Here is a 17765-nt window from a genome sequence, read left to right as displayed (position 1 = left end):
TTAAGTTAAAAAGTATTATTTCAAATTAAATTGTCAAAAGCGCGAAACCTCGGGAACTTGATTGTAAATTTCCTTTTCTTTCGATTTTTTTGAATAAGTAAAACAATTAATTAAAAAAAATAAAAGAAAATGGGAGAAATAGAAAAAGATGATAAAACCCAAAACCCTACAAAAACATTTTGGTAAAATCTCTCTACTGAGAACTAACTCCTTCTTCTTCTTCTTCCAGCTGAAACCTCTATCAGTCTCTCTTTCTCTCTGTGTTTTTTTTACCATCTTCTCTCATTTCCATAATCATCTCTAAAGTAAGTGCTCCTTTTACTCTTTCTCACACTCACACACTCCACACATAAAATTCACTAACCTCTCTTTGTCAACTATAATTGCTTCACTCTTTGCTACTAATCATTATGTGATGATTGTTGAAGTACAGAGTGGCGGCTTAGTGTATTATAAGAATAGTTCTTGCTTCATTTTCTTTATAATCTAAATTTTGTTCATTGATTCTTCGTTTTTGGAGTGTATTTGATTTTTTTTGTTTTTAGTATTCAAATTTTTGGTTTTGGAATGTGAAGGATGGTTTACTTGGCGTGGTTTAGGTTATGGAGATTCCAGTTTAAATAACTCAAATACGGCTGTTAAGTTGACTGATTGATTGAGAAATGGAAATGAAGAGAAAATCGCCACTTCAGCTTCAAGCCCTTGAGAAATTCTATGCTGGTACTTTCTTTATTTTTGTTATGTTTCTCTCTTCTTTTTGTTTATTTTTTTCTTAACGTTTTTGGTGAATTCCAATTTATAGTTTCTAATATTTAAATCTGTAGTTAATTTTTCCAAAAGCGATATCTGGCCTTTTCTTGGGATAAAATATGAGCCTGTTGAATTGAGTCGAATTCTTGCAAATTCATGACACTTTTAAAAAATTGAATTCTAGCAACTATGAGCTTATAGTTTGTAGAAAGCTAGTTTTGTTGCGTTCATTTTGCCTATTATTTTATTTTTATTTTTGGTATTTGGCTTCTAATTGATGAGGGTAAAAAAAAAAATTGAATTAATATTGAGTTACTGAAATTTTATCTCTTGTTGGATGGGTGCCTAAGTAATATATTGTAGTTATGTAATTCATTTTCTAAGGTAGTGGTGTTTGTATGAAGCAGAGCAGAAGTATCCTTCGCAAATGGTTATGGAAGAACTTGCTGGGGTCTTGGACTTAACATTCAAGCAGGTTCAGGGATGGTTTATAGAAAGGAGGAGGAGGGATAAAAGTAAAGATATACCACCCAGTTTGAACAAGGAACACTCTGTTATTAAAGGAAGAAACTGTCTGGGAGTTGCGGCTGCTACTAGAATGATTAGTAAGACTAAGAGGAAGAAGAAGAAATTGATTCCTTCTCAGGATTTGTTGACGCCAGATTATGTTCTATGTAAGATTTTCCGTAAAGATGGTCCGCCCCTTGGTGTCGAGTTTGATTCACTTCCTTCTAAGGCATTTCTCAATTCTATAGGTACGGAAGTGGAGTTCATGATGATGTTCAATTTTGTTTCGTTATTATATTTTATGGTTGCAAATGATTAGTTGCTGCTCATTTAAAATTATATCCATCGGTAGGATTTTTTTGTTCTGTTAGATAATTACAATTGTCTTCTGTTCACAACAAAAGGAAATATGCACAAAAACCTTAATTTTTTCTATTGATTCTTTGTGCTAATTTTGCAAGTAAGAAATGCAGTGACCAATATTGTTTCACACTTTCTCTTTCTTGTTGCTCTTGAAGGATTTTGATAAACTTTATGACTTTTTTTATTCTTTGAACTTTTTTCTTCTTGTTACATTCGTTTTCCTCTAAATTTTCGTGGCACTAATACTTTTTTATATATTTAGATTCCAGAAATTCTAATCTTGCTAGCCAAGAGAACCAAAGAGCAAACAGAAAAAGAAAGGTACTGAAAGAAATTTGTAATAGGCATAACATGGTCAATTTGTGATGAACTTTTTTTATTTTATTATTATTATTATTATATTATTGTTATTATTACTTCTTTTCCATCTTGGGATGTTGGTTATGAGGTTTTCACGTGTATTTCACACTTTGTTTTGAGGTATCCAAGCAGGACACTTCAACTTGTCAGGATTACAATAACAGTGATCCAGCAATGAAACATGGTATAGGGAAAGGTTTGATGACAGTATGGAGGGCGACAAATCCAACGGCTGGACATTTTCCTCCGCGAATCCCATTCTCTCAGAAAGAAATAGTACCTCAAGTACCTACTCCTACACCACGAAAGTCACTGTGTCGGAAAAAAAAACAGCAACTGGTTTCTATAATGGTTAGTGTAATTTATTCCCTAAATCTTTTTCCCTTGCGACAGATAGAATAGCTGATTTTCTTGGGTATATATCTATGGGTCTGATAAATTCTTACTTTTGTGGTGTTATGAAACACTCTTGACTTGGGTGTTGTCTTTCAGAAACAGAAAAGATTGGAAAATAAAACTCATCATAAGAGGAAACCTTCTGTCAAACAAAGAGTGGTAATAATGAACTTATTGCTGCATTAGTGTAGTTGATTTGTTTTCTGGTGCAGCAGTTTCAACTGTTATGTTATTTGCAGGTGGAATCTCAAAGAGATGAGTTCCAGAAGCTTCCCCTCAAGGAAAGATGTGAACTGGCTTTGGAAGGAGTGATATCTCAGGAGCGCATCAATCAATTTGCAATGCTAGCTGATGATGAAGAGCTGGAGCTGAGAGAGTTACAGGCAGGACCAAATCCACTTTCATGTTCTGATAATTGTGCAATCAACAAGTTGTATGGCTGTTCACTTTGCAAAGGTTAGCTTGAACTTATGTGTTCTAAAATGCTTCAAGAACTTTTGCGGCATTTAATTGTATTTAAGATTTACTGAAGTTCTGTTTATCATAAATTCGTGATTTTTAGATTTGCTGCCTAAATTTCCTCCAAATTGTGTTAAGATGAAGCAACCATTTGCCAAGCAGCCTTGGGATTCCTCAGCAGACACTGTTAAGAAACTATTTAAGGTAATAGAGGATAACTAACTTCTCAGTGAATAATAATGCATTATGCATAGACTTTTTTTTTTTGGCTGAGAATTCAGTTTCTTATTTGTTAAATTGCATTTTTTGAAGTAAGCAACTTGCAGCATTTCTCTATTGATTCATTCTAACTATTTATGCTTGGAGAATCATATTTCATATAGCTCTTTTTTCTTTTCTTTTCTTTTTTTTTTAAAAAAATAATTCCTGACTGCTTGTTGTTTAGTATGTTTTAATGATTTCGCCAATAAATTTTTATTTTTTAAATAAAATTTAATTTGTGAAGATATGGTGCTTGAACTTGAGTTTTCTTTACAATGACTTGCTCCTCTGAACTCTAAATTTTATTTCGTTTATACATAAACGCTTTATTACCTTTATGTTTAGGCCACTCTCTCTCTGTTTTTAGAATGCATAAAGAGAAGTGATTGATGAAGTATGATTTTTACTGCTCTATTATTTATACTTTAAAATGGAATCCAAGAGAGTGTGATATCTCCTCTTAGCTAAAATTTCTTCTGTTAATGTTTGTATTGTCATTTTCTTTTTTATATTGGTTCTGGCACTTTTCTGGATTTGCTTCATGATCTAAATCTTAGGCTTTGTCTTTTATTAGATAGGTTCCCCTATACTTTATTAATAAGTCTCTTGCTCGCGTCTCTTAGGATGCATGAGTGAGGGGGAGAGAAACTTCAATATAACGGTCCTCACCTGGTTTATGACCCCAAAGAGAGAAGTGGATTCTCTCAGCCCTTAAATTTGCACCCTTCAGTTGCAAGCCCAAAAAGTTTACCATTGCACTTGACACATCCCCTTACATGATTTACCTAAATGCTCTCTTCAACAATTCTACATTAACCATTTTGAAGTCAGTCTCTCTTTGCTCATGTCTCTGGCGCATTATCCTTATTGTAGTGCACCTCTTTGCTGACTGGAAAATAAAGCCTGCTTAACAGCAGATTCAATAATGTTAATTTGGCTATAACAATCTTCACACATGTCAAGACCAATGATGGCATTTTCTCAGTTGTTACTATTGGTTTAAAAATTATTTGTAAGAGCAGAATAGAACCTTGTTCTTCATGATTCTAAAAACATGCGAAGTGATGCATGATTTATCACAAGAATTTGGTAATTTTTCAGTTTCCTTGATGTTTATTTTTCTCTCAGTTTTCCCCCATCTCATACTCTTGAAGTTTTTAGATTCTCACTGAAGTTAGTTTGACATTTTGTGTTGCAGGTTTTCCATTTTCTTTGCACTTACTCTGTTGCTATTGATATTTGCCCCTTCACTCTTGATGATTTTGCTCAAGCATTCCATGACAAGGTCAATTCTCAGATCATGTCTTTTGTTTACCTTTTACTTTAACTTAGTTTTTAATACCAGTTTTGGTGGCAGCGCACTTGTATTTCTCTTTGTTGGATTCATCTTTCTCTATATTCTTTTCAGGATTCTTTGTTACTTGGGAAAATTCATGTCGCCCTACTGAAGCTTCTCCTATCTGATGTCGAAACAGAGATTAGTAGTCGATATCTGCCTCATTCAAGTGTATCTTGCAAATTTCTTGCACTTCTTCATTCGGTGAGTATATGACTCTGCTACTGTTGGTTATAAACTTTATTTTCTTTTTATTAATTATACAGTTTGTGAACATTATCCATTCCTAGTTGCAGCAATTTTTCCTGGAGTCTGAAACATGCAAATAAGTCTATGTTTAGCCACATTATGTGCTCTATGTTCTCCTCTTTGTTGGTTTCTTTGAATAAAAGACTGACTTGTTAAATTTAAGCGGTCATTGTTTAATTAAAGCAAACTTGGTATCTTTTTTTCCTTAAAACATTACTTCTCCAAGTGATATGTGTTTCCTCAATTGCTATTCTTTGGTATATGCATTGAGGTTACTCATTGGACTAGAATGATAAATGTTTCTTCCATTTCTTTTTGAGCTCGTTTCTTTTGGAAAATTCAATTATGACAAATTGTCGTCCTGAGCGATAATGTCTCTTGTGGTTTAGGATGGTACTTTCCGAGTGTAAAACTGATACAACTAGCTGCAAAAGATTTTGATATGGTTCCTATTCTGTATGCTGTCAGTGAAAAATGTGACTTTTTTTTGGTAGTTTTGCAAAATTACTTTCTGGCTGCAGCAAGTTATATATTTGTTTCTATCTATTGACCTGCAAGTGCAAGTATGCATAAAAATCAGCCAAGATTTTTGAATTTGGGCTTTTTGCACAGAGCTGACTGTGGGACCAGTTAATGATAATTGAAGGAAAATTTTGCAAGATTTTGTTAGTTCTACAAGTCATTCTAATGTTAACAAGTATCAGTTGACATTCAAAACCATCAATATGCATATGGATGAGGATTTATTCTGTGTTTGAGATTGTGCTCCATTGTACAATAGGGATGCATTTGAAGGTTTAGGGATTTTGAGGGTAGTACTAGTAGATATATAAGGTACTCTGAAGGGAATTGTTAAATAAGCATGGGAATTTTAGAATTGACATATCCCGAATGTCTAGGGCTTCTTCGGAAATATGGGGATCTGAATCTCACATCTTACAAGTTAGGAATCTTTGAACATGTACACATGATAAAGTTGAAATAGACAAGTTGATGTGTCTATTTTACGTCTTCCTATGTGTTGAATAGTGGATTTTTATGATGTTCAATACAGTTAAAAAACTTGCTTTTGACTAAAATTCCAAAAATCCCTTCTTGTGGTCCTTTGCAGACCCTTCCTTTGTAATATGTGATCACATCATGAATATGGTGAAGAAGAAAAATTAAGAAGGTTCATATACTTGGTACACAAGGCATTTGATTTCCTATTGCTTTTGTTCCTGCCAAACAACTATTTAAATTATTTTTCTGGTCCTGGGTGAGGTTGGTGGGAGTTGCAAAAGGCAATTGCCATATTTATTGTCACTATAATAAGAAACCATTACATGTTTATATAATTATATCCTTACTTTGGCAGGTTGAAGATCAAGAATTTCTCATGGAGTTTTGGAAAAAGTCTCTTAACCCTCTTACATGGATAGAAATACTGCATCAAATCTTAGTTGCAGCTGGTTTTGGTTCAAGGCAAGGTGCATTTCGTAAGGAGTCTCTTAGCAAGGTAACATTTGATTAGGTTTCAGTATTTATATTTATATGCATCTTTTATTTGTTTATATGTAATATGATCTTTCCTTTATTGCTATTTAGTCTTTGTATATACCAATATTCTTAAGAAAAATGAAAGCTTAAAAAAGATCTAAATTCCTTTTCCCTCAGGAGATGAATCTCATGATGAAGTATGGCCTACGTGTTGGAACTTTGAAAGGTGAACTGTTTACACTTTTATCAGAGAGAGGAAATAATGGACTGAAAATTCCTGAGCTTGCAAAGTCTTTGCAGGTAAGTTGCTGGAATTTGAAGAGATCCTGATTTGCTATTTTTTTTGTCTTTGATGCTGAATGCATATTATGTTTCTGCTTATCTATAATGACGAGTTTTGGTTTTTGTTTTGAAGATTGCTGAATTAAATCTTACGAATACGACTGAGGAACTGGAACTTCTAATAAGTTCTACTCTTTCAAGTGACATTACTTTATTTGAAAAGATCTCACCATCTGCTTATCGTCTGCGTATTAGTACTCTTTCAAAGGAAGCTGATGATTTTCAATCTGATACTGAGGACTCTGGAAGTGTTCATGATGACTTCAATGATAGTGGAACGTGCAGCAGCAGTGACTCTGAGTGTGAATTAGAGAATCCCAACTCAAGAAAATCTAAGCGGAGTAACTCTCATAAAAATAAAAGCCACATGCTGACAGTTTACAATGAAATTGATGAGAGCCATCCAGGAGAAGTATGGTTGTTAGGACTCGTGGAAGGTGAGTATGCAGATTTATGCATTGAAGAAAAGTTGAATGCTTTAGTGGCTTTGATTGATCTACTCAGCGCTGGATCCAGTATTAGAATGGAGGTAATACAACTAACCTTAGCCCAGAAGATTTTGAGGCCTAGCATTTTGATATTCAGGTTTAATAATTTCTTAAATTCTAGCTTCCTACAGTTACTTTTTTCTTCAAGTGAATATTGGATTTTTTTTTTAAGAGTTGCTACTGTACAAGCTGTGTTGTGACTTATGATGGATATTAGATTCTCTTCCTTTTTTTTTGTTTTTTTTTTTTTTTTTTTTTCCTGAATATTGGTGGACAAACTGGTATTGTATGTAAGGATTTCAATCATCAATCTTCATTGAACTAAATCAATTTGTTTTCTTCTAACATGGCGTTTCACTGTCTTTACCTTTGTTTAACTGATTCCATATCCTTATTAATTGTATAACTATGATTTTCTCATGTGTTTGGAGGAGATGATCAATCACACTTGTCACATTTTAACTTGGAGACAAGTCTAATTTTTTCATAGATTTATTGACATTTGACTTTGGTTTTCGCCCTCTTTTCAGGATTCAACAAGACCCACTACGGAGTCTGTTCCTAACACGCTTCATTATGGTTCTGGAGCAAAAATTAAAAGATCATCATCAAAGCAACATAATTTGCCCAGGCCATCGTGGATCCATGTTGGACAAATCAATAATGCAACAGAACTACACACATCTTCGACATCTCGCCCAATTGATTCTTCAGTGTCAATCCTAAAGTTTAATGAAAGGGAAAAATCCTCCAGCAAAGGGAATGACACACAAGAGACAGAACTTGGGGTCAATTTGCATCCAATGCAATCCATCTTTTTGGGTTCTGATCGTAGGTACAATAGGTATTGGCTTTTCTTGGGCCCTTGTAATTCACATGACCCTGGACATAAAAGGGTTTATTTTGAATCTTCTGAGGATGGCCACTGGGAGGTGATTGATACTGCAGAGGTATCCTTCTCAAGTTATGTTATGATGCGTATTGAATATCAACCCTTGAATTTGTCTTCTGATTCAGAAAATGGTTAGCATTTATATTAACCTTGATGTGCTTGTGCAGGCTTTGCGTGCCTTGTTATCAGTTTTGGATGACAGAGGAACACGGGAGGCTCTTCTTATTGAGTCTTTGGAAAAGCGGGAAGGGTTTCTCTGCCTGGAGATGTCAAGTAGCATTGCAAATGATTCTGAAAATAGGCATTTGACACTGCCAGACCATTCTGAACTGGAAATAGTTAGAGAAGACAGCACTTCTCCAGTTTCTGATGTAGACAACAACCTAAGCCTGAATGAGGTCACAAATGATTCTTCCCCTCTGTGTGGTGCAATAATTCTTGCTGCAGGGAAGAAAGAGGAAGATGAAAACCAGAAGTGGTGCCGCCTTCAAGAGTTTGATGCATGGATATGGAATTACTTTTACTGTGATCTTAATTCTGTGAAACGTAGTAAAAGATCTTATTTTGAATCGCTTGCCCGATGTGAGACTTGTCATGATTTGTACTGGAGAGATGAGAAGCACTGTAGGTTTTGCCATACAACATTTGAACTTGATTTTGATCTTGAAGAAAGATATGCTATTCATTCAGCGACATGTAGACATAAAGGAGACCATGAAATGCTCCGAAAACATAAAGTTCTGTCATCACAGTTGCAAGCACTGAAAGCTGCTGTTCATGCAATTGAGGTGTGTTGTTACTGTCTTTTTATCACTGTTTTATGTGCATTTGTTGCTATCATTATATGCATGAGCATCTTTGTTGTATACAAGTTGATTGTGAAGATTAGATTACTGTCTCAGTTTCTGATTATGAGAAAGATTTACTTGTGATATTCTCCTTTTGATACTCCCGAACCTGCAATCAAAATTAAACCTTAAGTTTTACTAATTTCATCAAAGTCTTCTTTAACAATCAAAATGGTTCCTGGATGTGAATCCTCTAGAACCCAGATTACTTTCTTCGTGAATGAGATCTACATTGGTTAAACATTTGAAGATTAAGCATTTCTAAACTGAATTGATCATGGAGAAGCTTGAATTATTGAAGTTGTCTTGTATTGTCATAGGAATGTGAATAATTGAGTTGCCTTGGAAAGTCGATGAAAGCTGTGTAATTATAGTTCTTATCAATCGACTTATTTTGAGGAGAAAAAACACTGAAAAGTTTTGAGACTAACCAGCTTTATTCTCATGGGTGGAAACGATATTTGTATTACGAGTGTTGCTTCAGAGAATGGAAGAGAATTAATATACATGAAAAAGCAAATCAATACAGCGAGTGGTTCACCTGTGTCTGTCTTGAGTATTTCAATGTGTTTTCTTTTTCCCTTCCCTTCATGTTTAAAGCCTTGAATGCCAAGATACTTTCAAGGCTAAGACACCGAGGATGCATGCCAAACTAGTAAGATATTGATACTACTGAAAATGAGGTGATACTTTTTTGGCTAAGGAAAAAGCTAATAGGAGTTATGCAGGCAACCTGAATCGTCGGTGAACACTTGTGGTTCTACCAGAACTTTTGTTTTTCTGTTATGATCTTCTCTTGTCAATGAAATTATTTTGCATGCCTCGGGTGATAAATGTGGAGAAAATTATGCATACTAATTTATTACATACCAATGTGGTATTGTTGTCTTTCATTCGCCAATCTGTAATCTGACATCGCATGCAGTCAGCTATGCCGGAAGATGCGTTACGGGGTGCTTGGACAAAGTCTGCTCATAGGTTGTGGGTCAAGCGGCTCAGGCGCACCTCATCTGTGGCAGAGCTTTTGCAGGTATGTTTTCATATTACCTAGAAACATTTTGTCAAAGTAGCAAAATGACATGATGTTTTCTAGGTCTAGCCCTATTTATTTTCTTATTGCTGCCAATGCTAACAGAAATCTTTATTTACACTTGCAGGTTGTTGCTGATTTTGTTGCTGCAATTAATGAGAACTGGTTATGCCAAAACAGTGCCCAAGATTCCAATAACTATCTGGAAGAAATTATTGCATGCTTTCCAACAATGCCTCAGACATCATCTGCATTGGCTCTGTGGTTGGTGAAGTTAGATGACTTAATTTGTCCATATCTGGAAAGGGTTCAATGTGAGAACAACCAGGGTACCAGAACTAAATGTACAGGTATCCTTCTGTTATCAATAGCATCTTACTCTATTTTACGCAGCAATGTGTTTAAGCTGAGATAGTGGAATTATTTTTTTTTTTTAATCTTAATTGGTGGGTAACATGTCTATATTTTGTCTGGTTTTTAACTAAAATATGTACTTGATTATTAATTTGATTTTATGTAGTTTATCTGGGACTACTACTAAGTAGATACTATACTATTGTGATGGTAAACGGCATCACAAGTTGATCTCATTGCATATGATATAGAACAACAGAAATTTTGATTAAATGTTATCTTGAGTAGTTTGTGTGGCATAAACCAAGAGCTTGAGATCTTGTCTCGGTTCTGTAACTATTATCAAAGAAAAGTAATTTGTTTACTGTGTAGTTTCTACTAGGAAAACATTTGCCTAAATGGTAGAACATTAGATCAAATGACTTGATTGCTACTGCATAATGAAAAGCAGAAGGCGCTAGTGTTAAATGACTATCAGATATTTAGTTTCTCCATGCAGGAAAATAGTAATTGGAATATGATTTACTTATTTCGTTGTTTAATGGGGTTGAGAAATGCAAGCATGTTATCCTGATTGAAATATTAGGTATGATATTTTTTGGCTTCTAATTTGTAATTCCATTTGTTGAGTTTCGCCGACTTTAGGATGATGTACTGCATTTCAGGTGAGCATCTGTCTGCACAGTAGATCCAAAGAATGGTTGGAGCTCATGCACGTTGCTCTTGATATTTGCATATGGAGAGTATAAATGGGTGCTTCTCTGTTGTATTTGTCCACGTTGCAACCTTCACCACCTTTTTGTTTTGAGGATGATTTTCAGGGTTGAACGGAGAAGAGGAAGAAGGCAATACAGCAGAAAAGTTTGTATAGAGCAGAGCTTTGTTTATTTCCAATTTTTTTTACTGTTGCTGTACTAAGGCAATGGAGTGATTATATGTTTGTACAGCATTTAATAGACGTCAATTTTCAGGAAGAGATTTAGTTTTAGTACATATTTTTACTATGACCACTTAGCAGCAAAATAACCTCCATACCCCTGTTTTCATGTAGAAAAAGGATATGTTCTTGCTACCCCTGGTAATGGAGGAATCAGATTTTGTCCACCTTCTGATGAGGGAGAATAAGATGATGTACACTGTCAAACAATACAGATGCTGAAATGAATTGAGGTTACTTTTTCCTCAACTAGGTTTTCTCGTCCCTTTTTTTTGTTCTTAATCCAGTTGATTATAATGTATATAAAGAGCAGGGCAAAGAAATTCACTGTTAAACTTCAATTCATAAAAGGGCATTTTTTGAATCATGGTCCTTATGCACCATTATCAATTGGACAGTGATCATTCAGTGCAAGCTAATAAATTATTGTATTCCATGTATTATATGTTGTGAGGCATCTTTACTCTGCCGTCATATCTCTGTTCTGCTCACTCCCAGAAGTTGACGATAGGCAGGTGCCTGCCACAGTCATGGTATCCACCTGAGCTTTTGATGGATTTTGTTGTGCCATGCTAAATGATCCTGGAAAAGTAGGTCCCTCAAGGACATGAAACTACATCTCTACTTGCTGGTTGGTTGCCTCCTGTGCTTTGTAACTTTTTTTCCACAAAAAGGTCTAAAATTTCCAGTGTGGCTGCCACGTGGGATAAAGACATCCCAATTACTCCATATATTTAGGATAGAATTGGCAATGAAATTAGGATTAATTGATACTACCTTTTTGAGGTTTGTACAAATTAACGAGTCCGGCCCTATTCTTTTTGGAAGGTAATCTATTATAATATCCCTTTGAGATTTGGTTTCCTTAACTATTATCCCTTTTGTCTCTTTTTTTCTCTATGTAAGTCAACTTAATTGATAAAATACAAGTTCAAGTTGATTTTTATATTTATTATAAATTTAATTTTATCTAATAAAAAGTTCAATCTAGTCTTTAGATTTATCGAGTTTTAATCTTGTTCAAAATATTATTTTTATCAAATTTAAATAAAATTAATTCGGTTTTTAGATCAATTTAATCTCATTTTTGGACAAAATAATAACTATATTTTTTTTTATTTACTCACAAAACTTGATAATGTGAAACCTCATTATTTTTTAAAATAAAATCTGTTCTTAGTTAGTATTTAAAGAAAAATAAAGAATGTTCATCTCAGTTTTATATCTAGATAAATAGATATTTAATTTTTTTTCTTAAACTTATGTTTTGAATTATAATGAAGAATAATAATCTATAACTTATTCATATTTGAACAAAAAAAAAAACTATTATTCTTTTGCTGTCTTTTATTTTATATAATCTAAAGTATCTCAAGTTTCAGTGTAGCTACTTCCAATACTTGCTACCATCACTATAATCATCCTATTTTAGTCACTAAAATTGCTAACTAAAATTCAGTTTGAGGAACCCACTATCGTATGTTGAAAAGAATTAATTTCATATTGAATTCATTAATTAAGTTGCATAAGTTATTTACATTATATGTATTAATTAACTTTGAATTAGTTCTTATCTTTGAATTAAGTTGTATGAATAATTTCCATTATAATTAATTATTATTTAACTGGGGTGGACAAATATAATAATTTTTTATATTGATTTTGATTATGTATTCAGATTCATTCTTAATTAAACTTTCGCTAAAACATACAAATAAACCTTCATATTTAATGCACTTACTCCTATCTTTTACAGATTAAGAAAAAGAGCTATCATGATTTGTTTGAAATTAGTAAATAAAAGAATGAGCCACATAATTTTTTGAAAAAAGAATCAGTAAATAAGAAAGGAGCTATTTATGATTCTTCTCATTAAAAAATCATGCTAGGAAATCATAGCAATTTTGTAAATACTAGTTTAATTATTTTATAGGAGTTTAATACTTAATTTGAACTTTTTATTGGGTTAAATTAAATTTTTAATAATCAGAAGGATCAGATTGAACTTTTATTTTATCATTTTAGTACTTTAACTCTTTGACTTATAAAAAAATGATTGGAGATTAACAATCACGGAACCAAACGTTAAGGAATTACTAGTTCACTTTTGAAAAATCAGGGTTAGATTGTTAATTTGTTCAAACCTCAAGGGTAATAGTAATTAACTCATGAAATTATCGTATTAAGATAGAATTGTAAAAATTGAAGAATTTGGCTAAAGTTGGAAAAAGTCGAAAAAGGTTTTTGATTATTTGGATCATCAGACCTTATAATTTCACTTCCAAAGAGTTGCAGTTCTAAAGGAACTAAAATATGCAGAATAGTTCTACATCACAGGGGACAGCCAATGCTGATAAAATATTATTCACAACCTCATCACACTGTTCTTTAGTTGTGCAAGAACCACACCAGTGAAGTTTTAAGAAACATTGTGTTCTGCAACTCTACCTACAGTAACCAAGATTAGTCCTTGCGCATCTTCACAATCTCATAAACAGCTGAAAAGTCAAGGTCCCCTAACCCCATGCTCCTTGCCTTCTTGAAAGCCTGCAAGCACATTTAAATTGATAAATTTCAGTACAATGATGAATCTAGCGTTTGATCGCTAGCATCAACATGAATTCATGGAAGCTGACTACAAGGAACATTTAGCAGATGAATGAATCCAGGGTTACTGAACTTAAATGTAGGATTCAAGAAGAAAAGTTTTAAACCCTTATCAGGAATTCTGTAGGAGACTTGAATGATTTCAGGAAATTTAGATAGGACTGTTGGAAAGTTGCAAATTACAACAAATTCAACCAAAGCCATCCTTCACCATAGGATAGAGCTCATGAACTAACAGTTGAAGACTGAGGAACATTTCCATGATATTTCAGTTCTCATTTTTTGCATTTATATGTTCAGTTAATCAAGCGTATTCAATTAAAAACATTTTATAGCAAATCATATGACTTTTCTTTTTAAGTTCATTGCATCATGCTAACTCAAATATTAATATAATACTCAAACATTTTTCTTATTTTGTCTGAAAACAGGTAACTAGATTGAAAAGAATGGTGTAACCTCGTTTGCTGCAGCTGCTACTGGCATTGATACAGCATTTTCATCCCCAAGTGCGAGAGCCAACCTCATGTCCTTCTGCTGATGTTTCAGAGGAAACGAAGTGGAGTGGTTTCCCTTAAGCATGGCTGGTCCTTTCCCCCTGAACATTGGATTGGCAATTCCGCCAAGATCCTGCAAGAAAATAGGTCATCAACAGTTTAACCCCAAATCCAACTTAGGTTAATACAAAACTTCCCGTTTTGCCATCTCACCACAACACCAAGGAGATCATAAGGGTCCAGTCCACTCTTTTCTGCCAGCACCAGTCCCTCAGAAAATGCATTCATCATACTGCAAAGAACAAGATACTACAATATATTAACACTTTCCACTCCAGATCCTGGAAAACAGGAGTAATTTTGCTATGTCAGCTCACAAAAACCAGACCATTCCATCATACAAAAGTTTTAACGTTACAGGCACTTTATCACAAAGACATCCTCATCTAAGAGTGACTTGTTTAGCCCACTTATGCTCATAAAATCAAGCACAATAAAATGGCTTTATCCATATTTACAAGTGCAGATCCAACAGGTCTCTGTTGTAGGGTTAACTCTGTGTTTAACAATAGCTAAAGACAGAATATTATCACTTGATTACCTGCCCATTATCATGTTGACCACAAGTTTCATTTTTGCTCCATTCCCAACCTCCCCTAAGAAGAAAGACTTTTTCCCCATCACATCAAAAGCTGGGATTGCTGCATCATACAATGCCTACAATTTCAAAAATGGGGAGAAATAGCAGTTAACAATAGAGGAATACAAAAGTATGTATGCACCTTGTGCACAATAACACATAAAATATAGGAGAAGCCTATAATTAATCACAAGTATAGTGACATACTGACACTCAGAAAATATATTGCCTAATAGTCCATACTCAGCAGTCCCAAGATAAGGAGTCGGCTGGAAATTAATTTCTTTTAGAATCTTGTATGTTTCTCACTTTTCCTCTCTATTGAGAAAAAGCAAGAAAATCACTTGCATATCACATGTGATGTGAGCCTATATTGTCATCCAACAAAAACTCAAGAAATATTATTTTCGAAGAGCGTCTGCAGTGATAAATAATTTCTAGCAAGTGCCTTCTGATCAGAGTAGGTAGAATAATGATCAAATGATTCAAAAAATATTTTAACTAAAGAAAGTAATAGAGGTAAGCAAGTGGAGAAGATGATGATGATGGAGTCATCTGAGACTTGAAACTAATATTCAACTTTCTACAATGGGCTTATATCCATATCCCCAAAGCATTTGTCATACGACGGCCAATAACATGTTATACCCTTGTCATCTGCAGAGGAAGTTAACCATTCTACTCTCTTCAATATTTTTTATCCTACCAAAATTAAGTATAACAGCTCGCACGTAAGTTTACCAGACACTTTACATGTGACAGGTCTAAAATGTAAACCAATCTGTCAATTTACCTTGTCCCCAGCAGCAAGGATTACTAGTTGACCAGCTTCAGCAGGCTGCTTGCTGCCTGAAACAGGAGCTTCAAGAAAGGAACCACCCTTTGCTGTAATTGCCTGTAGAAATCAACAGCATCAATAATACAATTTTGGCTCTAAGGTTTCTTGCTATACTCAAAAGAAGCTACCTTTTTCATATGTCACATTAACAATTTAGATATGTCATGGAAAACCTTCAATAGATTTTAGCAATAGTAAGATTTTTCTTTTTTCAAGAAAAGATTAATTATTCAAAACTGGATTTGCTCAAGGTCTCCAAAGCTTTTTCTTCACGCATCGTTAGCCTAGAGAAAAGGTCATGAAGGTAGAACAGATCTATACAACAGCACAGTTCAACCCTGATGTCAATGGTATAAGCAAGAGAAGATACAGAAGCAAATAGAGAGAATATTCCATGCCATTCCTACAGATTGAAAAAAAAAGGGGAAAAGAAAAGAAAAAAAGAACGCACCCTGTCATCTGAGCTCTAACAAAGATACCATATCATTTCCAGGTAGACTAACATGAGCATTTGAAAATCTCTAAATAAGTGTAGCAGAAACATATGGCTGCAGATCATAGAAAAGCACATGAAGAAAGGAATTGAGTACAAACCGAGCTGATTTTTATGGAAGTCTCAGGAGAAACAGTTGACATGTCAATATAACCTTTTCCACTGCAAATTTCTTCAAGAACTCCATCTTTGTCAAAAGCCACCTAAATAATCACCACTAAGTTAAAAAGTTCGAATATTTTTTTCCCCTTCTTGAACTGAAACAAAGACCAAGAATCAATAGCACTGACCGAAAGAGCAGCAGCAGGATCAGAGATCATAGCAATGGTAGTCTTACATTTCTTGACCACAGCTGCAGGACTTTCTCCAATGGAAGCACCTAAATTTACCAGTTCACTACACTGCAATCCAAGCACAACCCGAATTTGAAAATCTCAAACAAAAAACAAACAAATAAAAAGAAAAAAAATATATCAATCAAGAACAAGATATAATAGTAGTAGTAATGGAAATGGAGGCGACCTTAGAAAGTGTTCTGTTCCAAACAGTGACCTTAAATCCACTCTTAATCAAATTAGTGGCCATGGCCTTCCCCATTATCCCTAACCCCAAGAATCCTACCTCCATTTTTGCTGCTCTCTCTCTAAACTCAAATTCCTCTCTCCTCTGTATCTCCTTCACAGTATGTAATACTAATAATACCACTCTCTATATTGTATTAGGACTAAGCCATTAAACAACAACTAATAAATGATTTTTTTTTCCTACCAATAAGCTTTTCCTGGACAGGTAAGGTAAAGAGAATATAATATTGAAAAACCAATTAGAGGTTTTTTTTTTTTTTTCCTTTTTTCTTATTCTTTTGAGGCTCAACCTTAAATTTGCAGATAAATCAATATCCATTTTATACAACTTTTACCAAAAAAGAAAAATTATTTAATATTGATAAATATTTTAATTCAAAAGCTTAGTTTTTCTTTTAAGTTCATTAGTGATAGTTTGAATTTAAACCTGAGAACTCATAGCTTTGAAAACATATGAAATTGACGAAATAGTTTAAATCAAATTAATCTTTTCCAAAAGAAAGGAAAAATAAATGTAATAAATAAATTAGTTTTATGATAATTCAGAATCATAATATATATTTTTATAAAGGATAAAGACAAATGAATTATTGAAAAATCAATGTCATTATCATCGCCACTAACCTAAAACCTAAAAAATACTGTTTCAGATAGCGTTCACATGCAAATAGGAAATTATTATATAAAGATTGTACTAATTTATGGGGTTCATTTTCCGTGTTAGACACTAATACTATACCACAAAAATCCACATGAGGAATCCGTTTCATGATTTCATCATTTGTACTGGGTCAGATTAATTGACGGATGGATGCTTGCCACGTAGGTTTTATACGCGTGTCTTTCCACATATATAGGAGCAGCCCCCTATCTGGAAGTGAATCAGAAGCCTGCCCTTATGTCGTCATTGGGCTACGTCTTTACCCAATTGGGATCTCCCACGTTTTTCCTTGTCACCGGTCAGTGTCGGTGAGGCTTAAAGCCTTAACAAAATATTTTGGGCCATTTTATTTGGCCCAAAAATATTTGAAACCTCACTGAAAAAGGAGAGAAGA

The 17765-nt window shown here is 34.0% G+C and overlaps 2 protein-coding genes across 8 annotated transcripts; one reads left to right on the top strand and one right to left on the bottom strand.

Moving 5' to 3' along the window:
• The first annotated feature begins 147 nt into the window (after window positions 1-147).
• LOC8288308 (homeobox-DDT domain protein RLT3) lies at window positions 148-11494 on the top strand. Of its 7 annotated transcripts, XR_007216635.1 has the most exons (19): window positions 148-305; window positions 600-720; window positions 1158-1505; window positions 1883-1941; window positions 2101-2331; window positions 2473-2535; window positions 2616-2832; window positions 2939-3039; window positions 4295-4381; window positions 4505-4636; window positions 6039-6179; window positions 6338-6460; window positions 6576-7031; window positions 7521-7940; window positions 8050-8670; window positions 9656-9760; window positions 9888-10110; window positions 10780-10975; window positions 11166-11494. XR_007216635.1 is itself a non-coding variant. In XM_048376665.1 (18 exons), exons 2-18 carry the CDS (start codon window positions 663-665, stop codon window positions 10800-10802), a joined length of 3396 nt encoding a protein of 1131 aa, XP_048232622.1. In that variant the 5' UTR covers window positions 148-305; window positions 600-662; the 3' UTR covers window positions 10803-11494. The 7 variants fall into 7 exon arrangements, 6 of the variants coding, with proteins under 6 accessions (XP_048232622.1, XP_048232621.1, XP_048232620.1 ...); XM_048376665.1 differs by having other exon boundaries at window positions 2113-2331; window positions 10780-11494; XM_048376664.1 differs by having other exon boundaries at window positions 2110-2331; window positions 10780-11494.
• A 1773-nt stretch (window positions 11495-13267) lies between these two features.
• Window positions 13268-16998, bottom strand: LOC8288307 (glyoxylate/succinic semialdehyde reductase 1). The gene is made up of 8 exons (XM_002524525.4): window positions 16649-16998; window positions 16417-16527; window positions 16228-16329; window positions 15589-15690; window positions 14757-14872; window positions 14369-14447; window positions 14118-14288; window positions 13268-13598 (listed from the first exon to the last, which is right to left on the bottom strand). The coding sequence occupies exons 1-8, from the start codon at window positions 16751-16753 to the stop codon at window positions 13515-13517; spliced, it is 870 nt and encodes a 289-aa protein (XP_002524571.1). The 5' UTR covers window positions 16754-16998; the 3' UTR covers window positions 13268-13514.
• Window positions 16999-17765: the final 767 nt, after the last annotated feature.

Source organism: Ricinus communis, chromosome 7 (assembly GCF_019578655.1).
Source record: "Ricinus communis isolate WT05 ecotype wild-type chromosome 7, ASM1957865v1, whole genome shotgun sequence".
NCBI classification, from domain to species: domain Eukaryota; kingdom Viridiplantae; phylum Streptophyta; class Magnoliopsida; order Malpighiales; family Euphorbiaceae; genus Ricinus; species Ricinus communis.
Note: the sequence above shows the minus strand (reverse complement) of the source record. Positions and strands in the feature narration are given on the sequence as shown.

Excerpts from the sequence above, each read along its gene's own strand:
- LOC8288308 (XM_015722614.3), top strand. The coding sequence starts at position 663 with ATGGAAATGAAGAGAAAATCGCCACTTCAGCTTCAAGCCCTTGAGAAA. Across the intron at positions 1,506-1,882 it reads GGCATTTCTCAATTCTATAG|ATTCCAGAAATTCTAATCTT; the intron begins GTACGGAAGTGG and ends TTATATATTTAG. Across the intron at positions 6,461-6,575 it reads AGCTTGCAAAGTCTTTGCAG|ATTGCTGAATTAAATCTTAC; the intron begins GTAAGTTGCTGG and ends TTTGTTTTGAAG.
- LOC8288307 (XM_002524525.4), bottom strand. The coding sequence starts at position 16,753 with ATGGAGGTAGGATTCTTGGGGTTAGGGATAATGGGGAAGGCCATGGCC. Across the intron at positions 16,528-16,648 it reads GGAACAGAACACTTTCTAAG|TGTAGTGAACTGGTAAATTT; the intron begins GTCGCCTCCATT and ends CTTGGATTGCAG. Across the intron at positions 16,330-16,416 it reads ATCCTGCTGCTGCTCTTTCG|GTGGCTTTTGACAAAGATGG; the intron begins GTCAGTGCTATT and ends GTGATTATTTAG.